At 42.1% G+C, this 19130-nt stretch overlaps 1 protein-coding gene and 1 long non-coding RNA gene across 3 annotated transcripts; one reads left to right on the top strand and one right to left on the bottom strand.

Annotated features, from left to right (window-relative positions):
- Window positions 1–312: 312 nt before the first annotated feature.
- On the bottom strand, window positions 313–10272 carry CDO1 (cysteine dioxygenase type 1). 2 transcript variants are annotated; one of them, XM_065744312.1, is made up of 6 exons: window positions 10035–10272; window positions 8063–8140; window positions 5927–6084; window positions 3261–3434; window positions 2967–2975; window positions 313–1039 (listed from the first exon to the last, which is right to left on the bottom strand). In XM_065744312.1, exons 1-6 carry the CDS (start codon window positions 10211–10213, stop codon window positions 975–977), a joined length of 663 nt encoding a protein of 220 aa, XP_065600384.1. In that variant the 5' UTR covers window positions 10214–10272; the 3' UTR covers window positions 313–974. The 2 variants fall into 2 exon arrangements, with proteins under 2 accessions (XP_065600384.1, XP_065600383.1); XM_065744311.1 differs by lacking the exon at window positions 2967–2975 and having other exon boundaries at window positions 3265–3434; window positions 10035–10260.
- Window positions 10273–13290: 3018 nt separating this feature from the next.
- LOC136053450 (uncharacterized) lies at window positions 13291–13562 on the top strand. Its single transcript, XR_010622651.1, has 2 exons — window positions 13291–13383; window positions 13420–13562. It is a non-coding gene; the product is annotated as an uncharacterized LOC136053450 (long non-coding RNA).
- The last annotated feature ends 5568 nt before the right edge of the window (window positions 13563–19130 follow it).

The following is a 19130-nucleotide window of genomic DNA, read 5'->3' as shown; positions in this document are numbered from 1 at the left end:
ACAGTCCCAGTGAGGGCAGCTTCAGTGATGTTCATACATTTAAACAGAGTTAACTTTTTTCCAAGGTGGTGCTTTCCTTATGATTAAATTTGAGGATAAAACCAAGCATCAGTGAACTCAATGGCAAACCTCCCACCAACTTAATTGGCATCAGAATTCTTTGCATGTTTGAAATACTTCCAACTTTCTAAAGCCTTGTTTAAAGCTTTATTACTTCATTTACAGTTATGACCAATGTGGACATTAATTAAGTTTGATGAATATTTCAGTTACAAAGATAAAAAGGTTGAAAACCATGGAATCTGTGCATAAAAATCCAGTTTTATTTCAGTTACCTGAAAGGTCTTCAGTAGCTACACAGAGCACTTTGGAAACTGGACATCAGCTGTGTTAAGTATGATTAGTCTTATTAAAACCCCAAATCTACGCCCAATCAGTTTTGAAAATCATTGTACATGAAGCATTTTTCTGCTTCTATTTAAAACAAGTTCTGACAAATGAAATTATATATAAAAAATGCACAAAACTATCAAAATGGCTTAGATCATTAAAACCTAAAAGAGCTAATAAAAAAAAATCTGTTAATTGTATCTAGTGTACTACCCATAGGTACAAGTGACTGGAAGCTTACAAGTGTACATGGTTATTAATTACACTGAGAATATACATACAGCAAGGCCCATTAAGTAGTGTCAGATGATGTTTAAAACCCTATTTCACATACTCTCAGTGTGCTAACAGAAGCAGAATTAAAAGGAGGCTAGAATCAGAAAACAGACTTCTTAATTCTGACTCAGCAGTAGCCCAAGGAAAGGCACCTAACCTCTGAAGTAGTTGATAGCACTAGCTGGCTTAGTGTCCCATGATCACCATTCACTCGAGGAAAATGGGGGTTTGCTGGAAGCTGCCCTAGTGTAGGTCTACGTACAAAGTATACAAAGAGCCACGTGAGTCTTCTGTCCCTGGTTCAACATTCAGCAGGTCTTGTGCAAACGTGTGCTGGTGCTCCTCAATTGTTCTCTTGTGGCATTGCCATGGCCTGCAAGTGAAAAGGACAGGTTGCTGTTTTAAGGAAAGAGGCACTGACTGTCCTTGTATGTGGTGTACTGGTTCTCAGTATTGCTTGCAAGGCGTTCCACACATTTTAGAGAGGGTGCTGCGGACATGACCAAAGCAGTCTCCTCATCCATTGGCACTGAGCAGAACCATGAGCAAGTCCTTGGCCAAAGAGCCAGCTGAAGGGAGTGGACCCCTAAGGCCTGAGCTCACAAAAGTCCAGCCTGAATGGTACGCAGTTGTGAGAAGCTACGCTCCCCAGTATGACCTGCATCATCAAGGAACTGCCTTGGATCTGAAGGCACTGCCAGCTTTCCCTCACAGAACTTTTGCATCACAACTCTTACAGTTTGTACCTGGACTGTGTCAACCATAACTTTCATGGGTAGCATAATTTAATGAGATTTAAATTATTAGACATGCATAACTTATTTATCTGCAGAATCTATTGCAGAATTATTGAATTATAACCCCAGCACGGCCAGAAGACTCCAGGGATTTACCTAAGTGTTTTACTTGCAAAACCATAGATTCATAGAGTTTCTCAGGTTGGAAAAGACATTCAAGACCATCAAGACCAACCACAACTGAACCACACTACCCTAACAACCCAAAATGGGAAAATGGGAAAGCACTGAATGTGTTTTGGTTAGGCAGATTTCACTAGCAGAAGCAGAAGAAAACCTGAGTTTCCACTGAGCTTTCCAGAAACCCTCACCCAGGACAGAAGGCTTTGGTACCATGAGGTCATTTCAGATGGCTGGGTGGCCCAGCCCAGACACTGCTTTTCCCCTAGCTGAAATTCTGTTTACAGAAACTCATGGAAGAGACCCAGTGACTCAGACTTCTGTCCAGTAAGCCAGATCAAATTTCCCACAAAAGGTATAAGCATTGACAATTGGCTATAGATCAAGAGTAGCAAAACAGTCCAAGACTCATTTTGCTTGTCTTACATTTTTCACACTCAATAAACACTTATAACAAAAAGGAAACAAGCAAATACTGAACTCCCATATTAATTTTATTCAACACTTTTCCACATTAGTTTTCCTTAGAAATATGAATTAAAAGTTTAAGTTTACTCTCTCAAAGACCTTTCAAAATTGGGAGTATTGATGTTTGTGTTTCAGCCTTCTGATAAAGTAATCATTTTATGTGACAAGCTTCAAATAATTTACATTGTTCTCACTGACTATATAAAACTTTAACAGGATCTTACTAAGGGCTCACTCTATTAAACTACCAAGCACTGAATTTCTGGCTTCTGTGAAGGGTGAAATTGTTCTGTATCTAAAAGAACACAGCCTTTGAACTTCCTATATGGCTGACCAACAAGAATCTTTTCTTCCTTTGCAAGAGGTTTGGTTTCTCCATGCATGGAATAGTGCTAGAAGGAGCCCTAATAAGCTTTCTCAGATATCCTGGCGTGGTGTCCTAAAGCTGATATTAAGATTTCTGTTCTACCCAAATACAAGCTCATGTTGTTGCCAAACAGCTGACTATTTCTCAAAGCATATTTTTTCCATTTCAAAGTTTCAATTTTGAAGAATTATATCCAATTTATTAAAGAATACTTCAGTTCGCTGTAAGTTATGAGGCTTAAAACATCTGACTTGAAACCTTATGCTTTTTGGCAGAAGAGTTTATACAGGAAATGTTAAATATGACTTCAATTGGCTAAAACAATCTGGCCGCTTTGCTGTTTTCCATTGACTAGGTTGCATTTACCATCATTTGCTGCCTGAAGACACATAGCTAAGGGCCAAATTCTCATTTTTTAAGCACCAAACTTATCTCTTGCTGACCAAACAGAGGTAGACTGTTTCAACACTTACTCAAACTGGTTGACTGAGTCCATAGGGAAAGAGAAAGGGGGCTGTGGGCTCAGCAGCCAAATCCAGTGTCAACACCCGCATGTGCTAAGCCCTCAGCCTTGGTTTTCCCATTTATAAAATATGTGGCTCATTACCGTGCTCTCTTACAAAGCAGAGAACTTCATAGCAGGGAGGTGTTAACAGGCAAATCGAGTGGTGTTAGAACACAGGCTTTGTGCTGATGCCAGGGATAGGTATTCCAGGAGCTCCTGCCTGAGCTGGGCAGCCCCAGGGGCCTCTGCTCCCACACATGGGGGGGCAAGAGTGCAGCCCTCAGCCCCAGCCCAGTGCTCAGTGCTGAGGGCTGCTGGGGAGCACAGTGCTTCCTACTTACACAGTGAGTCCTTTCTCCAAACTGGCTGTAGAAGGTCATCTTGACTTTGTGCTTGTGCCCAGTCCTCTGGTCAAAGGTGTTGCAGCTGTCAAAGGGTGGGCTGTACAAATGCAGGCTGACAGCAGTCTCTGTGTGGCTGATGTTCTCCACACGGTGCAGGCCAATGGAGTCTACACAAGTTGGGGGCATGAAACAAGAAATTTGAGTTAACAGGCAGATTTACTGAGATCTCAAATGTCTAGGAAAAAAAATGCAATCTAAACTTAAACTAGTGAGCAAGCCAGTTAGCATTCCTGTGCTTTTACGGGCAATTCATACCTCAGTGCAGGAAATCTAACTGCTGATCTCTAGCACAGGTTCCTAAATACTTCAGTTTTAAACTTACAGCCTTCCACACCTCCTGTAATGCTGGATTATCTGCTACTAGACCCATAAAAGCCTGAGGACAGCCATGCTGACAGTTATTTTCAAGCTATCATTTCTAAAGGAGCTTAAGGTTATTTACTTTCCTCAGAGATGTTGTTCTAGATGCCCAAAAAGCAGGAAAGTTTGTGTTTCTTAAAAACATCAAGATGTTCTACAGGGAGGAATTTTTTGTGTTACTAATCTTTAGCCCACTTTACAGTGATGTCAGTCACATTGATAACAGCCAGCTACTTGTATCTGGGGCAGAGATGTAGTTATCATCTGTTGGATGCATCTGTTTACTGATCAATCTTTCCAATGTGTTAGTTCAGAGCACAACAGCCTTCTAATTTGTCTGATCTTTTGAATAAGGTGACAAATTACTAGTGACTGGCACACTTCCAGCCTTAGCAGAATAGCAGGCATAATTGAACTTGTAATAAAACAAGGCACTGTCTGTTTTGTGGCTACTAACAAAGTAATGGTGCTTGCTGGAGCAATGGAGTAGAAATCAAGCTGCCACATGAAAATGTAAGGTATGAAGAATCACATCCATCCCCCACCAAAAAAAATTTGCATTCTACAGTAAAGTTGAGTTTTTGAGCTGTGTAGAAGAGATCTCATATTCAAATTCATGACCTTGCTGTAAAAACAATTCAGGCTTTCGTACTTGAATGCATTAGTTATATAATACCTACACTTGTATTGCACAATGTTGGCATCTTACTCTGTGAATCCTATGGCCACTTTTAACTTTGGTACATTGGAAGTGTAAGCCCCAGGTTTCAATACCATAATTTATTTAAATGAAGGATGTGGTGTACTAATTCTACGTTCATGTAATGGAAGGCACAAATGAACTCAGCCTAGTGGATTTTAACCTTAGAAGTAAAGTACAACAGTAACCAAGAAGCATGCAATAAAAACATGAAGTGCATTTTTGAAATAGTTAAGGTAATCAATACACTGACAGTGTTTTCCTTTTCCTTTATTTTTTTTTAATCTATCTGCTTTGTTATTTATTTCTTTTTAAAGTGAACTGACAGCCAGGAAACATGTCAGAGATCCAAACTGCCCTAGAGAAGCAAATACCAATTGTTTTTTTTTCTTTTTTTTTTTTTTTAATAACAATAAAGTTTGGATTAGTTGCACACTGAGTATAATTGCTTGCAAGGGAAGTAATTGCATAGTGAGGAAAATCTGAGATCCTTGGCAGCACTATGGGAGCAACCCTTTCATCAGGGGACACGTCGAGCTCCTGTTGGCATTTCCTGTCTTGTGGATTTTGTGTTTTCAGTTAACAAAGCATTCCTTCAAGTAAGGGCTGCAGAGTCCTGTTCTTGCTTCCTCCATGCTTAATCCACAACCAAATAAGATGTTCTGCTGAGGAGTTCCAGGGCTCAGCCCCACCAGGTGCACGCTCCAGTTTTTGAGCCATCACACAGAAGGCAGATTTCGCCCTTCTCGAGGGCTTTGCCACTAGTCAGCAGAACTCACTGCTCTTCATGCTGTATAATGCCCTTCATAGGATCAGACCATGATAACCAGCTGGTGATTTCCAGATGGCCTCCAGCACAGCACAACACGGTGATAGCTACAGTTACGGATGCACACGGTGGCACAGCTTTAGGTATCTAGGCAACCATACTGCAGAGATTCGGTTGCATCTCAGCGCTCCTGGGATGGGGCAATTTTTTTGTAATTTGAAATGCTCGAGTCTGCCCAGTTGTGCTGACACTGCAGTTCAGCAATACACTCTCCTGATAATTTGGACAATAAACTCAAGGATCAGGGCCTTTGCTTCAGCCTGTTCCAGGCCCAGCTTTTATATTTTTTACCCTAGCATTTTCACGGCTGACCAAAAGGATTACTTCTTTGGAAAACAATAAAAATATTAGGATAACGAAACCATCAAAACTTTGGTTCCCTTGTTTCTCATGAAAGCTCTAAGTTTATAAGTAATCTCAGATATTATTTGGGATATAGCACTGATTGGTATAGAGGAGCTACCTAGCACATTTAAGTATCAAGCAATTGTTGCAGTGCCTTATGAGTGAGTTGAAGGATTATTTTGTCGTCTCACTGAATGTGTGGTTTATGCAGAATCTGAAGATGTCTGTTCTTCAACAATCATGCAAAATGCCTTTAGCATCATAATGTTAGATATAGGAGACTGTTTAGAGAGCACACAAACTTTTTTGTTAGAGATGGGACTGAAGAAAGAGTAGCTGTCAAACGAATTATTAGAAGAGCTTACCATTAATATAGGCACATTGATTTTCTCTCAAAACTCGCTCTGATTTCTTAGTCATTTCACCATTCCCTTTTTTCTCAGGCCATTCAAACAGAGTCTCCTTTAGATTTCCCTGGAGAATCTTCATAAAGCAGTGTGAGTCAGTGTGGTCATGGATGCTGCTGTATATGTGAAAAGAATAACCAAACTGAGAAGGATATGCATATTTAAGTACACCAAGCTGTACAGATAGCACAGCACATAGTATCTGGATGTAGCCCTAGAATTATATGCGACTGCACATGGGTCATGCACAAAAATCTTAGTAAAAAAAAAGGAAAAAAAAACAACAACACAAGAACATCCAGAGGGACTAGGATATGCCTACTTAAAACAATACATTAGAACTGTACTGTGGTAAGACTACATGTAGCAGGATTTAGGGAAAAGTCAGATACTGGTCAACACGTGACCTGGCCAGAGGAAAATACAAAGGAAGACTGAGAAAGACAGAAAAAAAAAAACCTCTTCAGAACAGCAACTCTTCTAGGCCAAGAAACAAAACAATGTTTTCCACAGTGGTCTGCAAGCAAAGGCCAGCACAAACTTGCAAATTTATCTGATATTTGCAGATTTACCATGTTCCCCAAAACATGAGATGTTAGGGACTTCCACTTAATTTCAATGGATTGTTTTCTGTTGGGGTGCATAAGCATTTGCTGAATAAAGAAAACACTGTAGTTCTCACTCTGATAAGTACAACCAGCTATAGTAACCTGCCTAATTTCACTGGTATGGCAAAAATGAACAAAAACAGCAGGATCTGGCAGTCTGTGCCTTTACTTGGTCTGTCTCCTTGCTTAGGAGCATGCTCTATTTATTTGCTACTGTTGCAGATATGTGGGCTAGATTTTGTTCATTCTTGAGCATTTTGGGGTTTTTTTATAGAAGACTATTTTTTTAATAGAAGACTGACAGCAGCCAGTAGACTGGGACAAAAGGGAGAGCTCTCCATTCACTGTGCCTGTGGAGGAAAGGAGAATTTGGCCCTCTCTGAAGCACAGTCCTATTGAGCTTCAATCAGAAACTTGTTGTACATTACTGTTTTCAATAAACTGATTTCTTTAAACGTATTATTTCTTCGATAAACAAATTAGCTTCCCTACAAAATGAGATGTCAAGAGAGCAGAGCTTACTTCAGGCACAGAACACTTCAAAAACGACACACTGTCATGGTCCTTCCACAAGCCATGAGGACAATCTGATCTGCCTCATGTAGGCAGCAGAAATCTGCTTATAGTCTCAGTCTGTCTCTTAGTCAAGGCTCATTCAGTTCAAACGGTGTAACATAAAACAGTCTTTGTGAGAACAGCCCAGAAGGAGTAGAGGTGGTGGACTTGATTCTTACATCTCTCTGGGTATAACCTCAAGGCATCCACTAGGGAATACTGTAAAAGTTCACTATGTCTGCTCAATTAAAACAAACATAAACTTTCTCCTAACAGCTCCCTAGGGTTTCTTTTTACATAGGAGGTCAAACAACCAGAACTTGCAAGTTTTGTTCTTTCATACTGTTTTGGCCAATGTTTTGTGAAAAACTCTCTTGGGACACATCCTTCCCCGTGTTTGTAGGACCACACAATCCAGCCTGTGCACACAGTTCATAGGGAAGAGATGGGATGTCTGAACCCACAGATCAGAGTTCTCATCCAGATGTACTTTTACTGTCGTGTTGCAGAGACTAGACTGGAGCAACACAAGAGAGGAAAGGCTGATTAAACGGGACCAAGTCCGGCTTCTGCAACAAAGTGAGGCAGGTCTCTTAGAACCAGCTGGGTCTGTCCAACCTGCCCTACCCACTGCACCTGCTGCAGTACTGGGAATAAAAACACCCTCAGACAGAAGGAGAGCTTAATTTGGCAAGAGTATTTCCTCTAAGTGCTCTAAAAATGCCCATGAGGTACAGCCTTGCAAAAACTAAATAAACAACCAAATATTCAGGACTGCTATCCAAAATGAAAAATGAGGAGTTCTGTACCACTTAGTTGCCAGACATTTTCTAACAGCTCATGTAGGGCTGATTATTTTCCTCTTATTTAACAATGAAAGATACAATAGCTTTATATCTGTTTGCTAAAGCCATAATCTTTGAATACTAACCTGCCATGTCCTTCACCCCAGCACAAGATCATCAAGTTGAACTTTCCATTTCCATTGTCCACAAGATTTCTTGTGTATCTGCAATATAAAGTGTTTGTTTTTTTCTCACTGTATTGATATGTTCATAAGAGAAAAAAATTATATAAACATTGCTATAAAAGAAAGATGCAAAATAAAAACCTTGCTATTGAAAGCAATGTTTTTCTTGGAAAAAGTAAAGTTGAACTTTCAGGCTGTTTTTGTGAAAGTACTTTTTCCTCAGAAGATAAAAATTGGACATAGTTAATATTTGACAGTCATATTGCTTTTGAATTACATAAATGGATCAGAGTTTGGGAACTGTGAGTCCAAGACTAGAGTGGTAGACGGGATCAAATCAAAATAGTTATTAAATGAAGTCACTCCAACAACTGGCTTATAATTAGAAACAGAAGACTGCTATGAAATAAGAAAAATACATGGTAACATTATTCTACAGCTATTTTTTTTTTATTCTTGGCTTGCCTGTTAGACAGCATTCATTTGTACTGGGGAAAAAGAAAATGAGGAAAAGAAAAAGGCCAGGTTTTCACTTAGAACTTCCAGGACAAGAATATATATCTCACACCACAGTGTTCTTGTGCCTAGACACATACTAATGGATTTAACTTCTGCCAGCATTTTGCTAACTTAAAGGTAGAAGATAAATACTTGCTTTCAGAATTACAGAATCTTATGGGCTGGAAGGGCCCTCCAGAGATCATCCAGTCCAACCCCACTGCCAAAGCAGCTCCCTAGCCCAGGTTGCACAGGTAGATGTCCAGGCGGGTCTTGAACATCTCCAGAGAAGGAGACTCCACCACCTCTCTGGGCAGTCTGTGCCAGTGCTTTGAATCAAGCTTTGCAATCAATGCGTATTCGAGAATGTTTGCTCTTGAGGCTTGAGGGATGGTTTCTGAACAGCCATGCTGGTTTCCTTGTGCTCCTGGCATGCCTTTTCCACTCACCTCAGGCTGCTGAGAAGCTCCCTGCAGAAGCACCCTCCCAATTAATTGCTTCCCATACTGTAGCTCTGATGATTTGAAGCTCACACCTCTGTTATGATGCAAAACACCCACTGATTTTGTTTTAGCTTCAGTCATGATTATTAGCACTGCGCCAAGTAAATCGAATTTATACCCACCAGAGATGACCTGCTTTTATCTAAATGATGCAAGGACACACAGAAACTGCCTGATGTCAACTAATTTTTATAGTTTCTTATTAATTCCACTCTATTGCAATGATCACACTCAAAGCTAACAGCTATGCCAATAATCTGCCTCTTAGCACACTCACAATCTATTAGTGCATTCTCCCACCGTGTCCGAACACAAGCAATCAATGCTGGCATTAGAACTAACTCTTCAAGCGCTGTTATTTCAGTCAGCAGGTCAGGCTGGCCAAAAGAAAAGGCTGCCAGGCAAGTTGGCATGTGGAGGATTTTTCTAATCCTTACTTTCCTTAAGCTTGTGTTTTGAGCCAAACAGAGAAAATGCGAGAGAAAGAGGGGCTAAAAAAAAACCCAGACCAACGACGCTTTCACCACAGTGAGGTCAGAAGGGACTGTTCGGTCTACAGATTTCACGGGAGATGCTCAAATAAAATCTGTTTCTGAACGCAAGAGAGGACAGCCGTCAGGGGCAGGAGCAGCCCAGCTGCTGGCACGGCGCGGCGGCTCGAAATGCCCGGCAACCGCGCCGTGCCCCGGGGACCCGGCGCAGAGCTCTGCAGCACCCCCCGCTGCAGCCCCGCGCCCTCCAGGCCCGAGGGGGCCCACACCGGGGCTGCCTCCATTGGTCGGCGCCGCCCCGCCCGCTCTCCGCCCCGGCTCGGCCCTCCGGGGGCTCCATGAGGACCACCGCCCGCCGATGACATGGCGGCCCTATCTCGGCTTGTTTCCCGTAGGGACTCCGGCAGGGCGAGGGTCTCGGCGAGACCCCCGCTGCCCTACCTGTACTGGTCGAACTGCGCGTACTGCAGCCACTCGTCGGGGTTGCTCTCGTAGGACTCCATCAGCGCCTGCACCTCCTCCACGCTGACTTTATCCTCGGAGAAGAGCCGGTGGAGGATGCGGATCAGCTCCTCCAGGCTCCGCGCCTTCCACATCTCCGTCTGCACCGGCTGCTCCATCGCGGGTCACCGTCCGCAGCGCTGCCCTGCCCCGCTCCGCCGCCCGCTTATATGTGCCGGGAGCACGGCGGGCGGAGGGGCCGGGCGGCGACGGGCGGGACCGCGGCCAGGACTGCCCGGCCCTGCGGCGGCACAGACACCGGCGGGCGGGACCCGGCTCCCCGCCACCGCGAGCCCCCCGCCGGGGACAGCGGCCCGGCGACAGCTCGCGGGCTGGGAGGGCTCCCTCGGGGGCTGCTGCTGCTGACCTGACGCGGGCACTTCGGAGCCCCGCTGTAGCAAAGCGTGGCAGCCGCCTGGTTCCCGTGGACGGTCGGTGCCGAGGTTGTTCACCGAGCCCACCGCCAAGCTGCGCCCGCCGCCGTGGCTGTGGGGTCCCGTAGCCAGCGAGTTGTACCGATGGAATTCACCCTATGCCATGGCATTGTCTATATGTCATCCGTTTATTTATTTATTGTTCCCTACTAAGTTGTGCTTGTGCGTATGGATGCAGGAAAACAGTGGCGATTTCAAGCCAACTTTTTAAGGTTTAAAATAACCTGAATCTGTGCACTTTCAAGCGTATGGATGCAGGAAAACAGTGGCGATTTCAAGCCAACTTTTTAAGGTTTAAAATAACCTGAATCTGTGCACTGCAACCAAGATGCTCTGGTAATGATAGCAACGGCCACTGCGTGGTAAAACAAAAAGCATCCATACGTTTCAGCAAAAGAACAGGGAAAGAACAAGCACGTCTCTTCCCTTGGTGGCATGTTCAGTGTTTGGTGATGTTATACAGGAAAAAAACCCTTATGTTTCTGCTGGTAATTCCAGAAACTTCAGAACTTTGATTCGTTTGCCACAGCGTTGATGGCATCATCAGCAATGCCTTTAAGGGCACTTCATACCTTCTTGTGTTACAGCAAAGGGGTCAGATTGGATTTATTTATTGCAGTTTCACACTGTTGTTGATTATAGCTCACTTATAATGCTGTAAGCATAAATTTTTCAGAGTTTTTTTCTCTAACTTCGTTACAAGATTGATACTTTTCTAGTACACTCCCTGTTCTCCTCCTATTTGTTCCTATTCAATTCTATTCACGAATATTTTCATTATAACATTTCAGCATTAGGTGTTAATTCTGAAAACCTCTAAAGGAGTTCATGATTTGACTACACGAAAATCATTAGGTGCAATGTTTATGAGGTTTTGCTCACCCCACTGACAGAAATGACACAAGGATCTGAGCTCATATGCAGCAGCTAATAGATTCCAACCTCAGTCACTGACAAATCAAAATAAGATACTGCACTGTCATCTACAGAGAACTGGAGCTGTCTTCACAATCTCAGTTGTCTTCTGTATGAAGAAGTATATTCCTAATTTTGTTTCTTAAAGTCATCTGTTTATACTCCCATAGCAATTATCTAATGCACATGTTCCCAACTATTCACTGGAATAGTGCTCAAGTCTGTAGGAGTCTTTCCTTTCCTTAATGATGGCACTCACTGGCATCTCTCAGAGGAGACACATAATCACGTTTGGTACTGCTGAATCTGTATGATGCTATGGTACCCACAGGATGCCATCACCTCTACTTGAAATGTATTCAGATGTAGTGGACATATATTCTTTGGGCAGGAGCAAGAGCAAGCAAGGGAAGAAGTCTGAGGATTTTTTTTCTCTATTTCACATTACTTGTCCTTGTGAAGAGCAGAGGGGTCACACAAGAAGTGAATTGTTCTTGCACTTGTTATAACACATCTCTTCACTGGGAGGCACAGAGGAAGACAGTAAACCATTCCTGCTGATGATTAGACCCCTGCCTTTGGCAATGGGAGGTTAGGCTATTATCGCAGAAACACTGCTCCATGGACAAATGTTTATTAACCACACAGCTCTTGGCAAGGGCAGGTGCAGGCACTATCAGTAATCACTGGATGTGACATCTGACTCCAAGCAAGACACTAGTTTAAGATTCAAGCAGGTATTGGTATCAAGCAGGTATCTTTTCTGGCTATGCAGCGCACAGGGTTTTTTTGTTTTGTTTTGTTTTGTTTTGTTGTCCCCTGACTTATTTAGAAATCTCTCTGATTTTTAGTGATGGAATTTATGATTTCCAGCATCAGACAATTTACACTATGTGCTGGAACTGAAGACATACCTTGGGACTGAAGAATTTATGATCCATATTGCATTTCAGATTAAATTTGAGGGCAAGGTAAAAGCAGAATCCAAGGTGCCTGAATCTTCAGACCACTGTGGTAAACTACCATACTGTGCTTATTTGTTCTGTTCTGTTAGCTTGAAAAGATAACAAGACTTCAACCCAATAAGGAGAGTTTACATCTCCTCCACATAATGCAACCATAGCCATATAGTTATCGCTACTTGGTCTCTGTCCACCTTATTTTCTTCACATCTACTGAGTGTTAAGAGAAAGTTTGGACCTACAGCTGTATTGCATGTGCACTGTGCCCTGCAGGCTTTGGTGCTCAGGGGGAGCAGCTCTCTAAGAAGAGCTAGGAGAACAGTGTTCAGCCACAAGTTGGTAATAGAGACAAAAGGTTAACCATCTTTCCCAATACTTGCCTTACTAAAGTATATTGCATTTACAGACCCAAAGATTTACAGTATTGCTTCCACCTTTCTCTTCAAACTTTGTATGTTTTGAAGACTGTGTCCTGAATCTGAAAACTCAGGTGACTCAGTTTTTTGTCTCTTTTTCTCCCACTTGAACTTGTGGATAGATAAAATTTGTACAGAAGATGCCTCTAGAGTTACAATCAGAAGGAACCAGAAGTGCATATTTGTTGCAAATGTCTCTCAAATTGGCATTCGGAAATGTATAATAGTACACCAATGAAAACTGCAGTTTCCAAACTCTGATCTGGAAGACAAAACAAAATGATGAGAGAGCCCACACATTCCCGTGGGCTGGCTCATTCTGGGGCTACAGAGCAGCACTGCAGTGTCCCTTCCACCACATAACCTGTTGAGATTGAATCCACAAGAGTGCAACAGGCTCAGTATGAGAATCTGCTGCCTGCAAAACAGTTCACAAAAGGAGTTTGAGAATAAGTTGTATCATACATCATGCAGTGAAACATGATCAGACAACAAAGTTCAGTGATCAGTGGGTGAGATGAGTGCAGTACATACCAAGTCTCGCCACGCACCAAACACACGAGTTGCTGCTGAGCAGTGTGTGTGCTGCTGAGGGAAGGAAAATGCATGGAAGAGCTGTGCAGCATAAACCATACAGGTTCCTAAAAAAAATCAGCTTGATCCAATTTCAGCATGTGGTTAGTGTGCTGCTTGAAAGGTGTCTATGTTAGAAATAAAATATAAAATACAGGCAACCATGCACTCGCTGTGCAAAAAACTACTTAAAGCAAAACACTGTTCCTTTAGATTTGCAGTACTTAATTGAGAAAGCTAAATAAAGTCCTGCCTAGCCTTCTCTGCACTGACAATATTTACTGTGTGGTTTTGCTTGAATCCCTTCTGTTCTTTGAGGCTTCCTGTTTCAGAGTAGGAGAGCTCTTAATGAGTTTTAATTCCTGAGAGCTGTCAAATCTCTGTTACCAAGCTGGGTTTGAGGGAAAGACCTTTTTCTACTTCAACTTCATTCAGTGACCTTTGCAGCCAGAAAAACTAACTCTAACCTCTTTTTCTTTTTTTTTTAATGCTAAAGCTCTCCAAGCCATGATATTTTAACATTATTTTCACAATTGATGTATATATAAATAGGATACAAATGAAACAATTCCATAAAAAGATGTAGAGCACTTTTTCCTAATTTTTACTGTTTAACCTTCATCAGATACCTCTGGTAAGAAAAATCATGACTAAAGTTAGATAAGCAAGTAGTACTTCCCTCACCGCCTGCAATCAGCATTTACAAATGTAGCATCTAGCTGTCAGTAGGCATTTAGAGCAAGTATGCATGTGATAATTACAAAGAAGGAAAGCTGGCTGGCTGATTTTAAAAAGATGCCAGGTTTCTTCTCTAGTTCAAAGTGGGTCAGTGCTTTGTTTCCCCCAGTTTACCTACGTTTTTTTCTCAATGTGGATACAAGGAAGCTAGTCTCGTCAGTGTGAGCTGTGGGACTGTGTATCCTCTAGTAAATGTGCCGACGACTGCCCTCTGGCACAGAGGCAAGCCAGCAGAGGGCAGATTGTAGCCACCTTATTAAGCTTTTAGTCTCCAGAACAGGGGGGCAACATCCTAACCACCTACCAGAGAAGGCATGTTGCTAACTCACAAATAGCACACATAGCAGCATCTGCTCCAGCAACTCTACCAACTGACTACAAAGCCCCTAAAAGTCTCCTGGCACCACTGACTCTAGTAACATAGACATAGAGTGCTTGGTTTAATGTTAAGCTTGTAACTTACTTATTTTTTTACCTTTTTAAGACAGTAATGTGATTAATTCAACTTTTCTTAATGATTATTTTAGGATGAAAACAATCTCGACACGAGTTCTTGTCTCTCTAGATAGCTAGGCCTTAAGTCAAGGTTTTATCACAACTGAAAACAAGTCATGAGCACCTTGCACCTCATGGGTTTATGGCTATCGAAGCAAGCGCAAACCAGGAACAAAAAAATAACTAGCATATTACGATACTTAATCTTGGGTGCATATTAAGTGTGGTACTAGCAAAGCTGAAGTGTGATCTCCGAAAATAAGAGCAATCACATTTACTTCTTTGGTCATTTGATATTCCATTAAAAAAAAGCCAAAACCATTTCTAAATGCATGCAGCTCTTTTTATAAGAGTCATATCATCCTGCAAAACACAGTTTCATACAGCTTCTTTATGTTTTCCACATGCCCTTAAGATTAGTTCAAGCTACAGATTAGAACTTTACAATTGAGGCAAGTCTCTAAACCATTATCTGAATAATAAATCATACAAAATGCCTTCCAGTTCAGAGGGTTTGAACTTGATAATTGTTACCTTGGAAATGGGATAACAATTTTATATAGCACTATTCAGTGTAAGAACATGAGGTACTAAATCTTAAATGAATCCACTGTAATAACTTTCCAATAAATATCTTTACATCCTAAGCTTTAAAAACAGTGTACTTATTTTTTCCAATTTGTCTGTTTGGTTCATTTGGTTACATAAAATCAAATGAAGTGACTACATTGCAAGTACTGTTAGCTAAGTCCTTGATAAGCATCTTTGGATGGAACACAACACTCTTCTATATAAGTCTACACTTTTTAGGGCTTTTTTTCTTCTTCTTCTTTTTTTTTTTCTTTTCTGTCCAGCTCTTACAGGCTTGTCCAAAATGTCTAGCCTTACTTTAATGCATTTTTTCCCTCTTACTGTAGAAATTAATGTTACTTTGACACAGTCTGCAGGGAGACCAAGGTGACTTGCAACTCCACAACTGTGAAGCCTCATCCAGGCATCCAAGGCCTGGATCTCCCAGCACAGAAGGATGTGGAACTGTTAAAGGGAGTACAGAGGAGGGCCACAGAGATACTCAGAGGGCTGGAGCACCTCTCCTATGAAGACAGGCTGAGAGAGTTGGGTTTCTTAAGCCTGGAGAAGGCTCTGTGAAGACCTTATTTTGGCCTTCCAGTTCTTAGAGGGAGCTATGAATCAGGAAAGAGACATTTTACGTGGTCTGATAATGACAGAACAAGGGGAAAAGCTTTTAAAATAAAAGAGGTGGGATTTATGTATGCTGAAAGTAATGAAAAACTGAAACTAATGCCTCTTTCTTATTTTCACAAAAGCTAGAACAGAAACAAAGAGCACAACACCACCATTTGATAGAGCAAATACTCAGCTACAAAACAGTTTTTCAACAGTCACCACCATTTAGAGTTAGAATTAGAGCCCACACTTGTAAAAATCTGCATGGCTGTCCAGAACATGGCCTGTCTTCCACACTGCTGTCACCAGGGCTGAAACACTCCACCCAGAACCTCACTGTGCTCACATCCTCTGTTCGATCTCCATAAATGTTCAGCAAGCAACAATGAATGTCAGTGGGTGCTACTTTTTCCAGATGGAGGAATTCCATGACACTTTGCTTCATCTACACTTTCATATCAAGCATCATTCTGTTGGACTGTCCCTCTGCTGCCATCTGTTGCACAGCTACAGAATGTATGGGAATATAGATGAGAAGGCTCACCCAACCTCTGCTGCCATGTCACAGAATCTTATGGGCTGGAAGGGCCCTCTAGAGATCATTGAGTCCAACCCCCTGCCAAAGCAGCTCCCTAGCCCAGGTTGCACAGGCAGGCGTCCAGGCGGGTCTGGAATATCTCCAGAGAAGGAGACTCCACCACCTCTCTGTGCAGCTGTGCCACTGCTCCGTCACTGCACTGGGAAGAAGTTCCCACACACATTTGTGCAGAACTTCCTATGCTTCAGTTTGTGGCCATTTCCCCTTGTCCTGTCACTACAACCTGCAGAGAAGAGTCTGGTCTTGTCCTTCTGCCTCCCGCACCTCAGATATTTATAGACGTGGATCAGATCCCCTCTGAGTCTTCTTTTTTCAAGGTTGAACAGACCCAGGTCTCAGCCTTTTCTCATAAGGGAGGTGCTCTTTGTAGCCCTCCACTGCACTCTTTTGAGGAGATCCCTGTCTTTTTTGTACTGGGGAGCCCAGAACTGGACACAGTAATCCAGATGAGGCCTCACCAGGGCAGAGTAGAGGGGAAGGATCACCTCCCTTGACCTGCTGGCCATGTTCTTTTTAATGCATCCCAGAATGCCATTGACCCTCTTGTCCACGAGGGCACACTGCTGGCTCATGGCCAACCTGTCGTCCACCAGGACACCCAGGTCCCACTCCTCAGAGCTCCTCTCCAGCAGCTCATCCCCCAACCTTTAGTGGTGCATGTGTTATTCCTCCCTAGGTGCAAGACTCTCCACTTGCACTTGTTAAACCTCATCTGGTTTCTTTCTGCCCAGCTCTCCAGCCTCTCCAGGTCTTGCTGAATGTCAGCACAGCTTTCTGGCATGTCAGCCATTCCTCCCAGCTTCATATTGTCAGCAAACTTGCTGAGGGTGGACTCTATTCCCTCATCAAGGTCATTGATGAAGACGTTGAAGAGGATCAGACCCAGCACTGACTCCTGAGGAACACCACTAAGTGTAGGCCTCCAACTGGACTCTGCACCATGATGACTAACATATTGAAATGGGAGGCATTATATTCACATGAGATCTCATACACAGGAATATACAGCAGCAAAGAGGTTGGAAAAAAATACCTTAGGGAGGTACTGTAGTATTAATTACTAGAAGACAGTGCATACAATTTATGAGAATATTCAAGTTTTTCTATTTAAATACACATCAGGAACAACAAGGTACACTTAGACCCACCTGGGGGTAGGGAGGAGTCTTCTATGAGTAGCATTTTCATGGCTTTCTCTACGTATCTTAAACAATCTTTGCTTTCTGATTCAGGTATTTATCTGTGCATACATAAATATTTCTGCCGAATACACCCCAAATCCACAGAAAGGGGTTGCTTTAGGGTAACAGTATGCTCTGTGACTTATTGTAGCTGAACGACCAACTGAGTTCTGCAAATAATTTACTATTTTGACTATTCCACTTGTTACAAGTATGGAAGTTCAATAAACTTGACCTTTGAAAATGTGACAAAAAAAAAATCAAAATGGGTTGGAATTAAAGTAATTGAAGAAGTTAAACAAATTACTGAAATGGCTAAATCAATGCTAGCTAAAACAAACATTAGAAACTGTGTTAGAAGTAAAAAGGTTGGAAAAAAAGAGTAATAATTAAGTTTTGTTCAAGGAACATGCTGCATCTTAAATAAAATTATAATTCAAATCTGTATGAGAAAGTTGTCTAAATGTGAAGTGAACAAAAGCAACTTCTTATATGAGTCTTACTTTAATGGACTACTTTCACTTAAAGACCCTAGTGGGGTTTTCTTTTCTTTTTTTTGTGTTAAGAAAAAAACAAACCTAAACACACATATTCTTGCATCATTCCTAAAGAGCACATCTGCACCACATCAATTGTTTCATTTGTTAAGATCAAATGAGGTGAAAGGCACCAACAGAACAAACAGTCAGACTATCAGCTTATCTTGGGCAAATATGCTGCCACACAGAACAGACCACATACATTTGCAGGTGGGTAAAGTGGACATATTATGAAAAAGACTGGGGGAAAAAAAAAAAAGAAATTATGCAAGAATCTTTGTCCTTGTGTACCCTCTAGTGGCTACACAAGGTTACACTGTCTTACAGTAACCAGCAGGCAGTTTCTTCACCAGGAGGGAGGGAATTTGCGCCTGCTGTTGCACTAGTTCTGTTACATCAACAAGGATCCATAAGATCAAGGTTCTGAACAGTAGAAGTTATTAATTATTTCAAGAGTTTAAGTTTGCAAACAATTCTGCCTTGTTGGATAAGACTCTATTACAGTCAGCTAAGCTTTACACTAAAAAAGTGGTAATTCTCATAACGAGCAAAACATTCAGGGCATGCACCCCGTGTATTTGGCTGCATTTGGCAGCAGGTCAGTTAACTGAGCACAGGATCAGCAGAAGTTCTAGAAAGGTGGAAACAATTTGATACATCGGTTCCAGTGTCCCTTTCAGGAGAGACAGGAGACAGCAGCAAATGACTCCAGCTATTCCACAGGCACGCTTTAAACTGGAAGAGACTGCTCTGATTGAATGTGCTAAAGAAGTGGATTGTATCAGCAACCAAGACTATCATCAGGCATAACACTGTGCAAGCAGACAACTAACATTTACTTTACTACAGCTTAAACAAACATATGAGAGGTACTACAGACCAACTGAAATAAAATAATCCCACCTCCACTGTCAAAAACAAACAACAAAAACACTAAAGCCCACAATAAACCACCACACCTCCCATAACCCTCCAATAAACTAAAACACCACACCCC

The sequence above is a fragment of the Cyrtonyx montezumae genome, unplaced genomic scaffold (assembly GCF_038088225.1).
Source record: "Cyrtonyx montezumae isolate F1298 unplaced genomic scaffold, pur_monq_1.0 scaffold_30, whole genome shotgun sequence".
Lineage (NCBI taxonomy): Eukaryota > Metazoa > Chordata > Aves > Galliformes > Odontophoridae > Cyrtonyx > Cyrtonyx montezumae.
The sequence above is the reverse complement of the archived record's forward strand: the minus strand, read 5'-3'. Positions and strand labels throughout refer to the sequence as shown.